The sequence below is a fragment of the Furipterus horrens genome, unplaced genomic scaffold (genome assembly GCF_987537825.1).
Source record: "Furipterus horrens unplaced genomic scaffold, mFurHor1.1.pri manual_scaffold_3, whole genome shotgun sequence".
NCBI classification, from domain to species: domain Eukaryota; kingdom Metazoa; phylum Chordata; class Mammalia; order Chiroptera; family Furipteridae; genus Furipterus; species Furipterus horrens.
In genome coordinates, this window is record NW_028327173.1 from 115,929,430 (window position 1) to 115,947,561 (window position 18,132).

Here is an 18,132-nt window from a genome sequence, read left to right on the forward strand (position 1 = left end):
GAACATAAGGAAGAGAAAAACATTCAACCAGTACAGAATGAGGAAACAGGAATTGAAAAAAATGAGGACAGGCTTGGGAACCTCTGGGACAACTTTAAATGTGCCAACATCCGGATCATAGGGATGCCAGGAAAAGAGGAAGAGAAAGAAATTGAAAACTTACATGAAAAAATAATGAAGGAGAACTTCCCAAATTTTGCAAAGGAAATAGACAAACAAGTCCAGGAAGCACGCAGGGTCCTAGGTAAGCTGGGCCCAGAGAAGACTACACCAACACACATCATAATTAAAATGCCAAAGGTGAAAGATAAAGAGAGAATCCTAAAAGCAGTAAGAGAGAAGCAGAGAGTTAGTTGCCTACAAAGGGGTGCCTATAAGACTACCGGCTGATTTCTCAAAAGAAACTTTGCAGGCAAAAAGGAACTGGCAAGAAGTATTCAAGGGATGAAAAGCAAGGACCTACAAACCAAGATTACTCTATCCAGCAAAGCTATCATTTAGAATGGAAGAACAGATAAAGTGCTTTCCAGACAAGGTAAAGCTAAAAGAGTTAGTGATCACTAAGCCATTATTCTATGAAATGTCAAAGAGACTTACTTAAGAAAAAGAAGATAAAAACTATGAACACTAAAATGACAACAAACTTACAACTATCAACAACTGACTCTAAAAAGTAAAAACAAAATCCAACTAAGCAAACCAGAATAGGAACAGAATCACAGGTATGGGGATCATTTGGGGGGCTATCAGCTGGGAAGGGGGAGGATGAGAAATGGAGGAAGGGTGCAGGGATTAAGAAGTATAACTGGTTGATACAAAATAGACAGGGGGAAGTTAAGAATAATATAGGACAGGGTGAAGCCAAAGAACTTATATGCACGACACATGGACATTACCTAAATGGGGTGGGACTGCTGGAGGGAAGGTGGGTACTGGGCAGAGGGGAGCAAAGGGAAAAGAAATTGGGACTTGTAACAATGTAATCAATAAAATGTACTTAAAAAAAAAAGAGATAAGAAGTCCTAGTGAGGTATTTCCATTGGTTAGAGCATCATCCCAATATGCCAAGGTTGCAGGTTTGATCCCTGGGCAGGACACATACAACAATCCATAAATGAGTGAAAGAGTGGAATAACAAACCAGTACTTCTCTCGCTCTCTCCCTCTTCTCTATGTCTAAAATCAATAAATTTACAAAAATATTTTAAAAAATTAAAATAAAATAAAGACAAGAAATAACAAGTGTTGGCAAGAATGTGGTGAACCCTTCTGTACTCTTTGTAAGACTGTAATCTGATATAGTATGGAGGTTCCTTAAAAAGTTAAAAATAGCACTACCATATGATCCAGCAATTCCACTTCTGGTTTTATATCCAAAGGAAATAAAATCATTGTCTTGAAAGATATATGTAACACCAGGTTCACTGCAGCATTATGAACAATAGTCAAGGCACAGAAACAACCTGAGTGTTCATTCATGGATGAATGGATAAGGAAAATGGTATGTATACACACAATAAAATATTATTTAGCCATTAAAGGAAGAAAATCCTGCCATTTGGGACAACATGGCTAGACTTTGAGGGCATTATGTTAAGTGAAATAAGTCAGAGAGCTAAACATTGTATGATCACATTTCTATGTGGAATCTAAAAAAAAAAAAATCAACAACAAAAAACCAAACTCATTGATACAGAAACAGATTGGTAGTTGCTAGAAGTAGAGAGTGAGGGTAAAATGGGTGAGGGTTAGTTTCCAGTTATAAGTAAATTCTGGTGACTACAGTTAACAAAACAGGGCTGTATATTTGAAAGTTGCTAAGAGTGTAAACCTTAAAAGGTCTTATCATCAAAAAATTATGTAAGGTGATACATGTTAACTAAATTTACTGTGGTAATCATTTCACAAGATACAGATATATCAAATCATTATGTTGTATACCTTAAACTAACACAATGTTATATGTCAATTATAGCTCACTAAAATTGGGGAAAAGAATGAACGTCCCTAGCTGGTGTGGACTGAATGCCAGCCTGCGAACTAAAGGGTCGCCAGTTTGATTCCCAGTCAGGACACATGCCTGGGTTGCGGGCCAGGTCCCCAGTTGGGGGCATGCGAGAGGCAACCACACATTGCTGTTTCTCTCCTTCTCCTTCTCTCTCCCTTCCCCTCTCTCTAAAAGTAAATAAAATCTCAAAGAAAAAAAAAAAAGGAACGAATATAGTCATGGCACACTTATACAATACACTGACTACTCAAAGTAAATGTAACAATAATGTATTGTGGAGTATAATATATATAAAGTAAAATACATGACCAAAATAGAATAACAGATGAAAGGGATGCATGAAAATATACTATTGTGTAGTTCTTACATTATACCTAAATTTGTCTAATATTATTTGAAAGTACACTATTCAAAGATAAAGATACCTACTATAAAGTATGTATATTACAAAGCCTAGACCAACGACTTTATTTAAAAAAAGGATGAAGAGATAAATGGAATACAAAAAAAAACACATATTCACATATCAATCAAATCAAAAGAAGGCAGGAAAAGAGAAAAAAATAAAAAGTATAGTACTAATGAATAACAGTATCAAGATAATAGGCTTTCACCCAACTATACGAAAAATTAACATAAAATATAAATGGTCAAATACCCTAATTAAAAGAAAGAGACTGTTAAATCAAACAAAAAAGCAAGACAATCATATATTATCTACAAAAAAATCCACTTTAAAAATACATACTAGGACATGTAAAACCACAAGGCATGGTCAGACTTATTCTGACACTTGTAAAATGATAAAGAAAACTTTATTCAAGACTATTGCAACAGGACAGAAAAAGTGTGTTCAACTTTGAACACAGCAGAGACAAATGGGGATTTATAGCTAACATACATAGTGAAGGGGTCACTGAGTGGATACTAAGAGGAAACAACAAGGCAGGCCTGGTATTTATACATCAAAGGTGGAAGATGAGAACCTAGTCTGATAACAAGAAGGGAATGACTTAGCAGGATTCTTCACTAAGACTAGCTCAGGTAGGCCAAGAATAGTACCCATGGAGGAAGCCCAGTGCATAGATGGCTCAGAGAAACCTATCTCAAATTTGGTCAAAGACAGAGTCTGTCAAATGACATACCAGTTTATACCCACTTAGATAACAAGTGTTGATGCAGATGTGGACAAAATGGAACTCTCTCTCTTGTTGGTGGGATTGTAAAATGGTGCCATTTAGAAAACATACTGGCAGTTATTCAAAAGATTAAACACAGAGTAATCATGTGACCCACTAATTCCACTCCTGCATAACCAATAGAATTGGAAACATGTTCACAACAAAACCCAAAGATCCATCAACTGATGAATAAACAAATATCCATATGATAAAACATTATTTGGCTATAAAAAGGAATGGATGTACTGATACATGCTACAAACTTGGATGAAGTTTGAAAACATAATGCCAAGAAGTCATCATAGAAAACCTCTTATCACTTGGTTCCAAGTAAACAATTTCACAAATATGGTTGGAGATATCAGTACTCCTTTCTCAGCAATCAATAAAGAAAAGACAGAAAATCAGTAAGGATATAAAAGACCTTACCAACACAATCAATCAATTTAACCTGACATTTTATAAAACAGTACACCCAACAAGATTATAAATACACTTATTTCAAGTAGATATAAAAATATTCTCTAACTTCATGTTGGACCATAAAACAGTAATTTTAAAAGAACTGAAATCATATGGAGCATAATTAATGACACAACTATTCAAAATCATTAACAAAAAGGTATTTGAAAAATCTCCAAATATTTGGATATTAAATGTACCTCCAAAGAGCCCCCTATTAAAGAACAAGTCCCTCTATTAAAGAATAAACCATACAAGTAGTCTCCAGCATTATTCAATACCAGAAGAAACCACCATAACATTATCAGTAATAAGACAGAATAATAACATCCACCTCATGAACTGATGCACTAAGGGCACAACATAATTTTTGTGGTGTTCTTGTCAAAACTGCATGTCAACTAACTGTTAGAAAATATTAGATAAAACCCAAATTGAGAAACAGCTACAAAATAAGTAACTGACTAGTGAAGTGTAGAAAAAGCTTGGAACACAGTATACTCTTAATACGTGTTAAAAAAACAACAAAAAACAGCATGTTTTCTTGGGTATGAAAAAAGATTTTTGACCAAAATACCTAATCCAGGATCTTATGTAATTATATCTCAACGTGGAAAAATAGCAGATTCTGATTTAGTAGGCTTGTAGGGAGTAAAAGATTTTGCATTTCTAATTAAGTCCCTATGTGATGCCAATGCACAGGGTGCCTAATCTAGACTGTAGGGGGCTGAGTCACTTGGGTGATTTGATGTTTCACCAAAAAACTGCATGAGATGTGATGCATGTGTGGGCACATTGTCATGATGAAACTGCCAATCACCTGTTGCCCATAGCTGTGGTCTTCTGAATCCGAATAGTTTCCGCAGAGGAATGTTCAAACTTAATGAAAAATTTGATGTAGATTTGTTATTCTACTCAGTCCTTATGAATGTGATGGCCACATGGTACACACGCTCACTCAATGGTGCCTACCACCCCCACTGACTAGTACAGTGAAGTCATCATTGTTCACGCATGCACATTCCAGTCCTCTCCTTGGTTGCCAGGATACATCAATGTCATGCAAACCGTTCTTGCTATATAAACAATGTCTAGACGTTTGAGATCCATCACACAGTGTGTGTGTGTGTGTGATTTATCACATGGAATTGTCTTAAGAAATTGTAGGAGCTGGGCAAATAAATGCAAACTCTCTACAGCAGGATATCAGGAAGGGCAGTCTGGAACTCTCGGGCACCAGCTGAAAATGTAATCAACATCAGGAAAGTCCCCGTTCTACTCTTAGTGCCTTTCAACTGCTTGAATCAGATCCAATGGGATATTTAGAATAATCTCTTAGTCAACCGGTTATGATCATTAATCATTTGTACAAATGATTTCACACAACACCTAGGTTAGTGTTTAACTGAATAAGTAAGGACTGTGGTTTTCAAAGGTGACATATAAAACTACCCATCAACTTCCCTTTTCCAAAGTCTTATGATCCTCCCTGGAGTTTTGAACTTTTTGTATCACCTAAACTCTGGAAAAACACACCTTTACAGTGGAAGGTCCTTTTCACTTGATTCTCTTCACCCTATATTCTCAAATGGTCTTGCTCAGTAAAGGTGCAATCTCATGGTCCATTTTCTTTCAGCCCATTATTTCTTTTTTTCTAAAGCATATTTTATTAATTATGTTGTTATAATAGTCCTAGTTTCTTTTCCCTTTGCTCCTCTCTTCCCAGTACCCGCCTTCCCTCCAACAATCTTACCCCCCTTAGTTCATGTCCATTGGTCATGCATATTAGTTCTTTGGCTTCACTTTTTCCTACATTATTCTCAACTCCCCTCTGTCTATTCTGTACCAATGAATTACGCTTCTTAGTCCCTGTACCATTTTCCCATTTCGTCCCCTTACCGTTCGCAGATGATAACCCTTCAAATGATCCCCACACCTATGATTGTGTTCCTGTTCCGGTTGTTTGCTTAGTATGTTTTTGTTTTTATTTTTTAGATTCAGTTGTTGATAGTTGTGAGTTTGTTGTCATTTTAATGTTCATAGTGTTGATCTTCTTTTTCTTAAATAAGTCCCTTTAACATTTCATATAATAATGGCTTGGTGAAGATGAACTTTAGCTTTACTTTGTCTGGGAAACACTTTATCTGCCCTTCCATTCTAAATGATAGCTTTGCTGGATAGAGTAGTCTTGGTTGTAGGTCCTTGATTTTCATTACTTTGAATACTTGTTGGCAGTCCCTTCTTGCTCCTAAAGTTTCTTTTGAGAAATCAGCTGAGAGCCTTATAGGCACCCCTTTGTAGGCAACTCTCTGCTTTTCTCTTGCTGCTTTTAAAATTTTCTTTTTGTCTTTAACCTTTGGCATTTTAATTATGATGTGTTTTGGTGTGTTTAGCTTCTTTCGGACTCTCTGTGCTTCCTGGCCTTGTATGTCTATTTCATTTGCCAAATTTGGGGAGTTTTCCTTCATTATTTTCTCACATAAATTTTTGATTTCTTGGTCTTCCTCTTCTCCTTCTGGCACCTCTATGATTCAGATGTTGGCATGTTTAAAGTTGTCCCAAAGGTTCCTAAGCCTCTCCTCATCTTTTTCAATTCTTGTTTTCTCATTTTGTACTGGTTGACTGTTTTTTTCTTCCTTATATTCCAAATCATTGATTTGAACCCCAGTTTCCTTCTCTTCACCATTGATTTGTGTGGAATTTCCTTCATTTCATTTAGTATAGCCTTCACTTCTTCCCTTATACATTTGCCATACTTAAGCATATCTGTCAATTGTGAGCATCTTTATCACCAGTGTTTTGAACTCTTCATCTGTTAGGTTGGGTGTCTCCTCACCGCTTCGTTTTCCCACTGGAACCTTGATCCATTCCCTTTTTTGGGCCATACCTCTCTGTCTCCTCATCTTCACAGGCTCCTGTGTTTGTTTGCCTCTGTGTCTTAGGTTGAGCTGTCGCACCTGTTACATTGTAAGGGGGGGAGCCTTAGGTATTCATCTGTAAAGGGCCACCTGTTTCACCACGTCGCACTGTGTGAGGGAGGGGTCTGAGAGGGAATAATGCCGCTTGCTCAGTACTCACCCCTTTTCCAGGCACTTCTCCCACTTTTGTATGGGCCTGGAAACCCTCTAGCTGTTGCCCTAGCCGCCTCCGCTGTTCCCCGAGGGGATAGGTTCAGGACGTACTAGGGCTGTGGGTGCCCTTTAAACAAGTGGACTCTGCTGAAAAGCAGCAGTTTCTGTCTCTGCACCAACCCCCGCTGGTTTGCACAATGAGAAGCAATGAGTCTTTATTTAAGTCCCTGGTCCTGGATCTGTGAGCTGTGGGGTCTGTTCTGGTGCCGGGATTGCTCCCCATGTGTCCCTTTTTTTTTTAAAAATAAGAGTTCCTTCTTTTTTATGGCCCAGCAGTATCCCATTGTGTAAATGTACCACAGGCTTTTTTTTTCTTTTAAGAATACTATTTTTATTACTATTATTATTATTTTTCAGATTGCATTTATTTATTTTCAGAGCGAGGGAAAGGGAGAGAGAAAGAGGGGGAAACATCAATGTGTGGTTGCCTCTCATGTGCCCCCAACTGGAGACCTGGCATGCAACTCACATGTACCCTGACTGGGAATTGAACCAGTGACACTTGGTTCGCAGGCTGATGCTCAATCCACTGAGCCATAGCAACCAGGGCCCCTCCTGACTTTTTAAAATGTTTGACTGCGCTTCTGCTGGCCTGCTGCTGCCACCATTACTGCCACCACTGCTGCCATTACCACACTGTGTCTCCTCTGCCCTGGCTCCACCCTTCCTACCTGCCTGGATGAGTATTTCTTTTTTATATCTTTGTTTGTTGGACTTCCATGCTGCTCAATTTTCTGGAACTTCTGGTTGTCTCTAGTTTTGAGGTAGTTGTATTCCTTCTTAGTTGTGGGGGGAGATGCAGCGTGTCTGTCTAGGCCTCCATCTTGGCCGGAAGCCCTCCCGTAGTTTTCTGAGTACAGGTCTTTTACCGTTTTGGTTAAATTTATTGCTAAGTACTTTATTTTTCTTGTTGCTATAGTAAATGTGGTTTCCCCCCGCTAGCTTCTATTAGTGATATTTCATTGTTGATGTCCAAAAATGCCTTCGATTTCTGAATATTGATTTTGTATTACATTACTTTGCCAAATTCACTTATTAGGTTGAGTAGTGTTTGGTAGAGTCCATAGGGTTTTCTATGCACACTAATGTCATCTGCAAATAATGACAGTTTTACTTCCTCCTCCAGTTTGGTTATGTTTTATTTCTATTTCGTGTCTGATTGCTGTGGCTAGAACTTCCAATGGTTAAATGAAAGTGGTAAAATCGGAGACCCTTGTCTTGTTCCTGATCTTAGAAGGAAACCTTTTAGTTTTTGTCCACAGTATGATGTTGGCTGTAGGTTTGTCATATATGGCCTTTATTATGTTGAAGTATGCCCCTCTATTCCCACTTTGCTGAATGTTTTTATCATAAATGGGCACTGTACTTCATTAAATGCTTTTTCAGTTCCAATTGATATGCTCATGTCATTTATGTCTTTCATTTTGTTTACATGTTGTACTATGATTTATTATATTATGACTTCTTAATGTATTGCTGGATCCAGTTTGTCAATATTTTGTTAAGGATTTTAGCACCTATGTTCATCAGCGATACTGGCCTGTAGTTTTCTTTCTTTGTTGTGTCTTTATCTGGTTGTGAATTAGGATAATACTGGTATCGTAAAGTGAGTTTGGGAACCTTCCCTCCTCTTGAATTTTATGAAATAGTTTGAGATGGAGATTTGTCAGTTCTTCTTGGAATGTTTGATAAAATTTACCTGTGAAGCCATATAGTCCAGGGCATTTGTTTGTTGCAAGTTTTTTAAAATTACTATTTCAATTTCATTAGTTGTAATCTGTGTATTCAGTTTCTTTGACTTTTTGATTTTTTTTTTTTGAAAGACTGTGTATTTCTAGGAATTTATCCATTTTGTCCAGGCTGTCCTGTTTATTGGCATAATTGTCCATAATTATTTTCTTACAATTCTTTGTATTTCTTGGTATCAGTTGTTACTTCTCCTCTTTCATTTCTGATTTTGTTTATTTGGGTGCTTTCTTTCTTTTTCTTGATGAGTTGGTTAAAGGTTTGTCAATCTTGTTTATCTTTTCAGAGAACCAGCTTTTGGATTCACTGATCTTTTGTATCATTTTTTCAGACTCCATTTCTTTTCTTTCTGCTCTGATCTTTATTATTTCCTTCCTTCTACTCACTTGGGGCTTTGTTTGTTGTTCAAGTTCCATGTGCCCTTGAAAAGTATCTAAATTTTACTGCTTTGGGATGACTTGCTCTGAAGATATCAATTAAATCCATTTGATCTAGTGTGTCTTTTAGGGCCACTGTCTTCTTGTTGACTTTCTGCCTCGATGATCTGTCCATTGAAGTCAACAGGGTGTTAAAATCCCCAATTATGACTGTATTTCTGTCAATCTCTGCTTTTATGTCCATCAAGATTTGCTTTATATATTTAGGTACTCCTATGTTGGCTACATAAATGTTTACTATGGTTATATCGTCTTCCTGGATTGTTCCCTTTATCATTATATAGTGTCCTTCTTTGTCTCTTACTATAGCCTTGGTTTTAAAGTCTATTTTGTCAGATACAAGTACTGCTACCCCAGAATTTTTTTCTTTTCCATTTGCATGAAATATCTTTTCCATTCCTTTACTTTTAGTCTGCGTGTATCTTTTGATCTGAGATGGGTCTCTTGCAGGCAGCATATATATGGGTCTTGTTTTCTTATCCATTCAGCTACTTTATGTCTTTTGGTTGGAGCATTTAAGCCACTTACATTTAAGGTGTTTATTATTATATATGTATGTAGTGCCATTTTATTGTTAAGACTGTTTTCCTCTAATTTTTTTCTTCATCTTATTAAAGCAAACCCTTTAATATTTGCTGTAGTGCTGATTTGGTGTTAACAAACTCCTTTAGTTTTTTCTTGTTTGGGAAGCTCCTTATTTCTCTTTCAATTTTAAATTATAGCTTTGCTCCGTAAAGTAGCCTTGGTTGTAAGTCCTTTCTTTTCATCACCTTGGATATTTCACACCACTTCTTCTGGCCTGAAATGTTTCTGCTGAGTAATCAAATGCCAGTCTAATTGGTGCTCCTTTATAGGTAATTACCCGCTTTTATGTTGTAGCTTTTAGGGTTCTCTCTTTGTCTTTAAGCCTTGTCTTTTTAATTAAGATGTATCTTTGTTTAGGCCTCTTTGGGTCCAACTTGTTTGGGACTCTCTGAGCTTCCTGGACTTGGGTGATTTTTTCCTTCACCAGATTAGGGAAGTTTTTGCTCATTATTTTTTCAAATGGGTTCTTAATCCCTTGCTCACTCTCTTCACCTTCTGCTAGTTCCATGGTGCAGATGTTTCATTTCATGTTCTCTAAAATGTTTCTTTAGCTTTCCTCATTTTTTTTCTGTTCAAATTCCTTTTTTCTTTCTGCTGCTCTGCGTGTTTTTTTCTATCTTGTCTTCTAAAACACTGATTCTGTCCTCTTATTCATCTAACTGATTATTCATTCCTTCCAGTGTATTATTTACCTTAGATATTGCATTCTTTATTTCTGACGGTCCTTTCTTATTATTTCTATGTCTTTTTCCATCCTGGTTAGCATCCATATAATCATTACTCTAAACTCTCTAGGTGATAAATTGCTTGCCTCATTTCATCTAGTTCTTCTGGTGAATTCCCTTGTTCTTTCATTTGGGGTCTATATTTTTGTCTTCCCATTTTGGCTCTTCTCTGTATTTTTCACCTTAGGTGTTAAACCTATCAATCGCTAAACTGATCAACTGTTAATCTAATCAAGCTGTAATCAGCAGGAAGGCTTATGCACCACAAGGTCGGTTAAGTAATTCCACACTTTTCAGGGGGAAAACCCCAGCTGCTAAAATATCCCTCTGGAACTTCAGCTGTCACCCATTGGAGACCAGCCTGCCCACTTGCACCTCCTCCACACTGCCTAGCAGCCTTGTTGTGGTGAAGTGGTCTCTTCTGTCTATCCCTAGTTAAAAGGCTTCTATCCAGCTAGAGTTCAGTTGGTTATTCTGTATGATTTATCTACAATTTGTAATTCCAGATTGGTCCTGGGAGGAGGTTAGTGTAGCTTCCACTTACTTCTCTGCCATCTTGGACCTCCCACTTTATTACTGTTTCATATATGTAAAAGAAAGAAACTGTGAGTATATGTATAACTGCCTTATTAAATCTAATTACCTCACATCTTCTAAGTCCTTAAAAACTTTTTTAAAAGACTTTTTATTTATTTATTTTCAGAGAGGAAAAGCGAGGGAGAAAGAGAGGAAGAGAAACATTGATGTGTGAGAGAAGATCCATTAGTTACCTCTTGCACGCCCCCAACTGTGGACCTGGTCTACAACCCAGGCATGTGCCCTGACTGTGAATCAAACTGTCTGGCGACCTTTTGGTTCACAGGCCAGCACTCAATCCACTGTGCCACACCAGCAGGGTAATCCTTAACAACTTTTTTTTTTTTTTTTTTTGAGGGAGGTAAGGAAGGTATAATTATGCTCCCCCCCCGCCCCTGTTTTAAGTGAGAAACTTGAAGCTCTGAAATGAGGAACGATATTGAAGAAATTATTAATTCTAATAATGATTACAACAACAAAAATTCCCTCTTTCTATTGTGCAGTTACCAATGCCATAAGCTGTCTTGCTAATAGGGGACTCAAATGTTGGAAAAAGTTTAGTTTCAGGTAATAGCTAATAAGCTTAGTAATCAATGTATGTAAAAAGCTATTGTTTCAGGAACTGAAGGTATGACTCACCTTGACTCCAGGAGAGCATGAGCAGTTCCCCCTTTGTGCTTAGGAGGACTGCAAGCAATCAAGATGGTATCTGAACCATTATACTCCAGGGTGAGCGGACCACAGCCCAGGGTATAAATAAAGACCACCACCCAGGACACAGATGAAAAAATGCTGCAGCTTTTATCTGATTAACTTTTTGCCTGAAATTCAAATCCCTTACCTACACTTTTCTTCTCCTTACAATAAGGGTCCATTTATAATGGAAATTAAGACAGTCTGTTAGAGTATAACCCTGCTATCTTCTCAGACTGCCGACCATCCGAATGAAGTGCCCACAAAGATTCAGTCCCTGTCTCTGCTTATTCAGTCTGTTAGATGTTAGGTTTGTGCCCAGAAGAAGGGAGGAGTCAGGTGGACCAGTTCAAAGCCTTTATTGAAAGATGTCCAAGCAGGCGGGCTGAGTCCAAGCGGACAACAGCTATCCTTAACAACTTTTAAAGCTCCACTAAATTCGGCAAATACCTCTGGGACAGCTCATGGAAACCTGCAAATGAGACTATTATCACTAGGGAGTAATTTTTCTAATGATGTGGACTATAAATGATCCTACCTTTCGGCTGAATAGCAATCATCTCTAGAAACAGATGAAGCCCTTGTATTTCCAATAATGCCAGTATGAGATCGTCTTCCTTTTGCTGAAGGAGTATCTAGTGGTAAATCTCCCAAACCCTATAAATAAATACAAATAAGGGCAGTATAATGAGTCTTATAACTAGTAAATTGGAATAACTCTTAAAATGTAATTTTCACAGCCACCATTATTTTATCTTTTTTTATGTTTGAAACATTTTAATAATCTGGTATGCTTATGCTTTAGAAGTTATCAGATATATCAGATATATAAAATACATTGTAATTAGTAGTAAATTAACAAAATATGTAACCAATGAATAGGAAATGACTGTCTTGGCAAAGTGTTTAAAATTTTTAAAATTAACATGCTACATTTTATATGTAATCTTAATGCTAAAATCTATATAGAAAATATAACTACATTACATAAACAATGAATTCCTATGGAACATCTGTGTGAGAATAAACATTTTGATAAGAACTATTTAAAACGTCCCCCTCCCATGATACTTGTACTTGAAGTGATTCACAAATACAATATGCTTCATTTGAGTAAGATAAATTTTTTCATGGTTATTTTAATAAGTTCTATATGAATGAAACCAAAGTTTTTAACATCACTAGGCAGAAAATACATTCTAAAATGTATATTACCATATACCTTTAAAATATCCTTTCATAAATTAATCCTTTTCCCAAAGTTATCAGAGAAATAAAAATTACCATTGAAGAAATTTACAATATTAAACATAATTTTACAAAAAATAATTTGTAAATGTTATACTTTTCTACAAGACAGTTTCACATTTTATTCTACTCAGCCAATCATTTCACAGACATTTCTGAATCCCATTATCTACCAGGATAAATGGGGCCTCCCCTCAAGGAGCTCCCTATCAATACTCTGCAGTGTGGTAGGAGCTCTGATAGTGAAATGTACAAGGTAAATAAAACAGAAACCCAGCATGATAAGCATCACGATCCTCATTTTTTCAAAATAAAAATTCTGGGTAAAGAAATGAGATACTTGAAATTACATATAGTTGCTAATTCTCTGAGTTGATTCAAACCTGTCTTGTAAATTCAGTAAGTCACACTACATTCTACCAAGTATCAAGCTTCTGTTCAATAAATGTTTACTAACACTATGAATGTCTACTTAGCACTGCAATTGCTAAAATGTTACTGTAGATATATTCTAAATGACTGAACAGAGATAATTGAAGAAATAATTATTTTAACTTCCTTGGCAAATGACCTTTGCTTTGAAAGTTTTTTATGTAATAAACATTTTCCACATACCTTGTGTCGTAAGCTCTTAACAGATTCCTTAATATATGGCAAATCTTTAGATGGGACATACTTTTCCAGCATTTTATCAAAGTTAGGATGACACATCATGAGGAAAAGCATCTTTCGACCATAATACCTGTAGATATTTGAGAAATGTGTAAATAATTTTACATATCTTAACACACTCAATTTCTGTCCTTAGATATTTAGAGCCAACAGCTTTGATTCTATTTTTTCAGTCACTCTCCGGTCTATATCAAAGCTGGCCTTTGGCAGAACTATGAGTTAGGAGAAGTTTTATCTTTGTCCCTGGCTCCTTGACCAGTGACATTTTGTTGCTCATCTGCTTGTCATAAGTTTTGGCCTGAGTCAGCCTTCCCTGGGTTCTTTATTTCTGATTCTCTCTCTTTTTTCCTAGTCAGAGCTTACCTAGGTTCTAATATGTCAAAAACCTATTCTCTGCTACCTAAAACACACCCACTGTTAGTTGGTAAATTGTGGTTAGTATATTAATGAATGTGTAATGCTCTCCAAACTATGTTTTTTATGTTATATGAATTTTAAAATAATTCTCTTAGGATAGTACTTCAAGCGAAGATATCATTCTAATGGTAGAAAATCAAATACCATTGTTAGGGATAAAGAAGCCAGTGACTCTCAAACCAGTAGGAGATAATTAACAAATGAATCATGGGAAAGGGGTGAGGAAATGACACTCCACAGCTCCTCACACATATCTCTGGGATCAAAAGGAGGAAGACTGTCATCACCAAACACACTGAAATGGGAAGATGTAGCTAGATAACTTTGCAAATAAGCTGGAGATAGACCTATAACTAGAGTCGTCGTCGTCGGCAGCCATCCGTCTCGAGAGACGATGGCGTAGCTTCTTGAGAGTCTATCTGCACCGCCGAGAATGGCTGTGCAGTCCGACTCGGGAGTGACAATCCCTGCCGCACTTGTTACAGGTGAAGGCAGATGGCTGTTGTTGCTGCTGTTGACGCTGCTTCCGCCTCGATCTTTTCTGGACCGCCTCCTCGTTGCGCGCAGCCTCTGCATGTGACGTACCTTGCCTGACCGCGAGCCTCCAGGCTAGGCGGTCGTCTGCTTGAACTTCCCATGTGTTGAGATTGATGGAGCATTCTGTCATGTCCTTTTTGCAGATGTCTTTGAACCGCAGTTTTGGGCGCCCTGTCATCCTCTGGCCTTCTGCTAGCTCGCCGTAGAGGAGGTCTTTGGGAATACGGTTTGCATCCATTCTTTTGACATGGCCGAGCCACCTGAGGCGTCTCTCACTAAGAACTGCATGCAAACTGCTCATGTTGGCTCGCTTCAGCACCTCGGTGTTGGGGACCTTATCCTGCCAGGCGACATGCAGGACGCGTCGCAGGCACCTCATGTGGAAGCTGTTGAGTTTCCTTTCGTGCCTTGCGTAGGTGGTCCACGTCTCGCTGCCATAGAGGAGAGTGCTGAGTACGCAGGCTTGGTAGATGCGTGGTCTGGTTTTCTCAGTGAGGCTGGAATTGTTCCACGCTCGCCGGTTCAGTTTGGCCACAACTGTGGCTGCCCTGGCGATTCTCCGATTGACCTCCAAGTCGACTGACAGAGAGCTCGAGATGGTGGACCCGAGGTAAGTGAAGTCGCTGACAACCTCCAGGGTGTATCCGTCGATGGTGATGCATGGGGGAGTCCCCGTGCCTTGAGCCATAACGTTCGTCTTCGTCAGGCTGATGGCTAGTCCGAACTCCTTGCATGCGTGGGAAAGGCAAGTGACTAACTGCTGGAGTCCCTCTTCGGAGTGTGATGTCAAGGCTGCGTCGTTGGCGAAGAGCATCTCACGGATGAGCACCTCTTTGACTTTGGTCTTGGCTCGTAGACGGGCCAGGTTGTAGAGCTTGCCATCGGATCTGGTGTGAATGAAGACACCCTCGCTGCAGTCCTTAAAGGCGTATTGGAGGAGCATGGAGAAGAAGATTCCGAACAGCGTAGGCGCGAGGACGCAGCCCTGCTTTACTCCGCTGCTGACTGGGAAGGCCTCAGAGGTTGCGCCGTTGTAGGACACCGTGCTGTGCATGTTGTCGTGAAAGGACATGACCACAGCAAGCAGATGTGGTGGACAGCCAATCTTCTGTAGCAAGCTGAAGAGTCCGCTTCGACTGACCAGATCAAACGCCTTCGTGAGGTCGATAAAGGCGAGGTAGAGTGGTTTATGCTGCTCGTGACACTTCTCCTGCAGCTGGCGTAGGGAGAAGATCATGTCCACTGTTGATCGGCCAGCTCTGAAGCCACACTGGGACTCTGGGTAGACGCGGGAAGCAAGGGTCTGCAGGCGGGCAAGAGCGACCTGGGCGAATACTTTGCCGACGACGCTGAGGAGAGAGATGCCCCGGTAGTTGTTGCAGTCGCTGCGGTCTCCTTTGTTCTTGTACATGGTGATAATGTTGGCATCTCTCATATCCTGGGGGATGTAACCCTCCTTCCAGCAGAGACAGAGTAGATGGTGGAGCGGCTGTAGCAGGACTGGTTTCCCGCTCTTTAGGATTTCTGGAGGGATTCCGTCGCTTCCTGGTGCTTTCCCGCAAGCGAGGCGGTCGATGGCTTTGCCGAGCTCTGCCGCAGTAGGTGGGGTGTCTAGCTCCTCCATGACTGGTAGGTCTGGGATGGCGTTAAGAGCAGTGTCTGTTACGGTGTTCCTCGTTGCGTACAGCTCGAGGTAGTACTTGGTCCACCGCCGCATTTGCTGTTCCTGGTCAGTGATGACCTCACCTGTCTTGGACTTAAGGGGGGCGATCTTGGAGGGGATTGGGCCTGTTGGCTTCTTGATACCCTCATACATTCCTCGTGCGTTGCCTATATCGGCGGCTTCCTGGATGCTTCTGCACAGGTTTAGCCAATAGGTGTTGGCACAGTGGCGGGCGGTCTTCTGGACTTTGTTCCTGGCAGCCCGTAGAGCTTGAAGTGTACTGGGAGTGGGCGTGGCCTTGTAAGCCAGTAGGGCCTTCCTCTTAGCCTCGATCACGGGTTCCATTTCTTCCCAGTGAACCTCGTACCAGTCAGCGTTCTTCCGCTCTTTCTTCCCGTAAGCAATAATGGCAGAGTTGTATATGGCGTCGCGGAGACGTGACCAATTGGATTCAATAATGTCATCTGCTGCCATTCCCTCGCCGAGTGCATCTTCCATCCTGTTGATGAATTGCTGGGTCTTAACTGGGTTGCTGGCACAACTGGTGTTGATGCGTGGGCGACCCTTCATCTTGGAGTGGTGCAACCTCTTCGGCGTTATGCGCACCTTGCTTACCACGAGGGCATGGTCCGTGTCGCAGTCTGCACTGTGGTAGCTGCGGGTGAGGAGGGTGCTGCCAATATCCGTTCTTCTGGTGATGACGAGGTCAAGCTGGTGCCAGTGGCGGGAGCGGGGGTGCCTCCATGACACCTGGTGGATCTCTTTGCACTTGAAGAATGTGTTTGTCACGCACAGGTCATGGTGACACGAAAGCTCAAGCAGTCGCTGACCATTCTCATTGATCTTTCCTCTCCCAAAGTTTCCGAGGCAGGTGGGCCAGGCCATGTGGTCGGCTCCTACTCTTGCGTTGAAGTCTCCAAGGAGATAAAGAGCGTTACTTCTGGGGATCTTGGATAACGCTTCGTCCAGTGCATGGTAGAACTGTTCTTTCTCTTCGGTGGTGGCGCAGAGGGTTGGGGCATACGCGCTAAGAATGCTGACTGGGCCGAAAGTTGTTGACAATCGGAGGGTAAGTAATCTCTCTGTGCCTCCTGTGGGTGGCTCTATGGAGTTAACAAGCGTGTTCTTCACAGCGAACCCAACACCGTGCTGTCTTGGTTGGTCCGGAGACTTCCCTTGCCAGTGGAAGGTGTAGTTGGTTTCTCTGATAGTGCCGTTGTCGGCCAATCGGGTCTCCTGTAGAGCCGCAATGTCGATGTTTAGTCGTGCCAGTTCCCTGTGATGACGGCGGTTTTCCTGGCATCATTGATCCACGGAAAGTCTGCAGTAAGTCCGGGACACGTGGTCCTGATGTTCCAGCTAGCGAGGCGAAGAGCCGGAGGCTTCTTTCTTGTTTTTTGCTTGGAATTGCCTGGTGCGAGTGTTTTGTGGCCCACTTTTCGAGAGACACCTCTCTGATCCCCACGCACCCAGTGGGGCAGGCGAGCCATGGCGAGACGGCACCTAATTGGCTGGGGCCTGCCCAGCTTGAGGCGGGCGGTAGCTGTCCAGTGAGGTGCGATGACCTCTCCCACTGTCAGAGGAGACCCCTGGCGCTCGTTTCCTTCGCCAATCGGATGAGCTTATAACCGGTATCTGTCTCCTCCCGTGTTGAGTCGACATCTTGCGATGACGCTGGAGTGTCCTCTCCAGTGAAGCTACAAAGCCTGGGCAGGGTGATATGGAGGGCCAGCTGTTGCCCATGCAGCAGACCCCCCCTCTCTTCGCAGCTGAAGGATCCAAGGGGAAAGACAGAGTCAATACAGCTTGGCTTCAGGTGCGCCGCAGGAGTTGCCGGTGTTGACTATAACGTCAAACCGCCTTAGGGACTCCGGCTCCGGATTTTCTGTCGGGGTTTACTCCCTTAGCCTTTCCCCTGAAGAGGTATGCCGCAAGGCAGCGGAGGTTTTTTGGAATCAGAGTTTTCCTTCTCTGATGGATTTAACTGATATATATATATATATATCTATATATATATATATCTTTCCCTACCAAAGAAGCAAAATATATATT

At 40.6% G+C, this 18,132-nt stretch overlaps 1 protein-coding gene across 2 annotated transcripts in view; it reads right to left on the reverse strand.

Annotated features, from left to right (window-relative positions):
• TOGARAM1 (TOG array regulator of axonemal microtubules 1) overlaps positions 1-18,132 on the reverse strand; it is a 108,648-nt gene that overhangs the window by 14,324 nt on the left and 76,192 nt on the right. For both annotated transcript variants that reach the window (XM_090270105.1, XM_090270106.1), the window contains 2 exons: positions 13,407-13,533; positions 12,082-12,200 (listed from right to left, as the gene is read on the reverse strand). In XM_090270105.1, the coding sequence (XP_090126231.1) occupies positions 12,082-12,200; positions 13,407-13,533 (246 nt within the window). The remainder of the gene's footprint in view (positions 1-12,081; positions 12,201-13,406; positions 13,534-18,132) is intronic.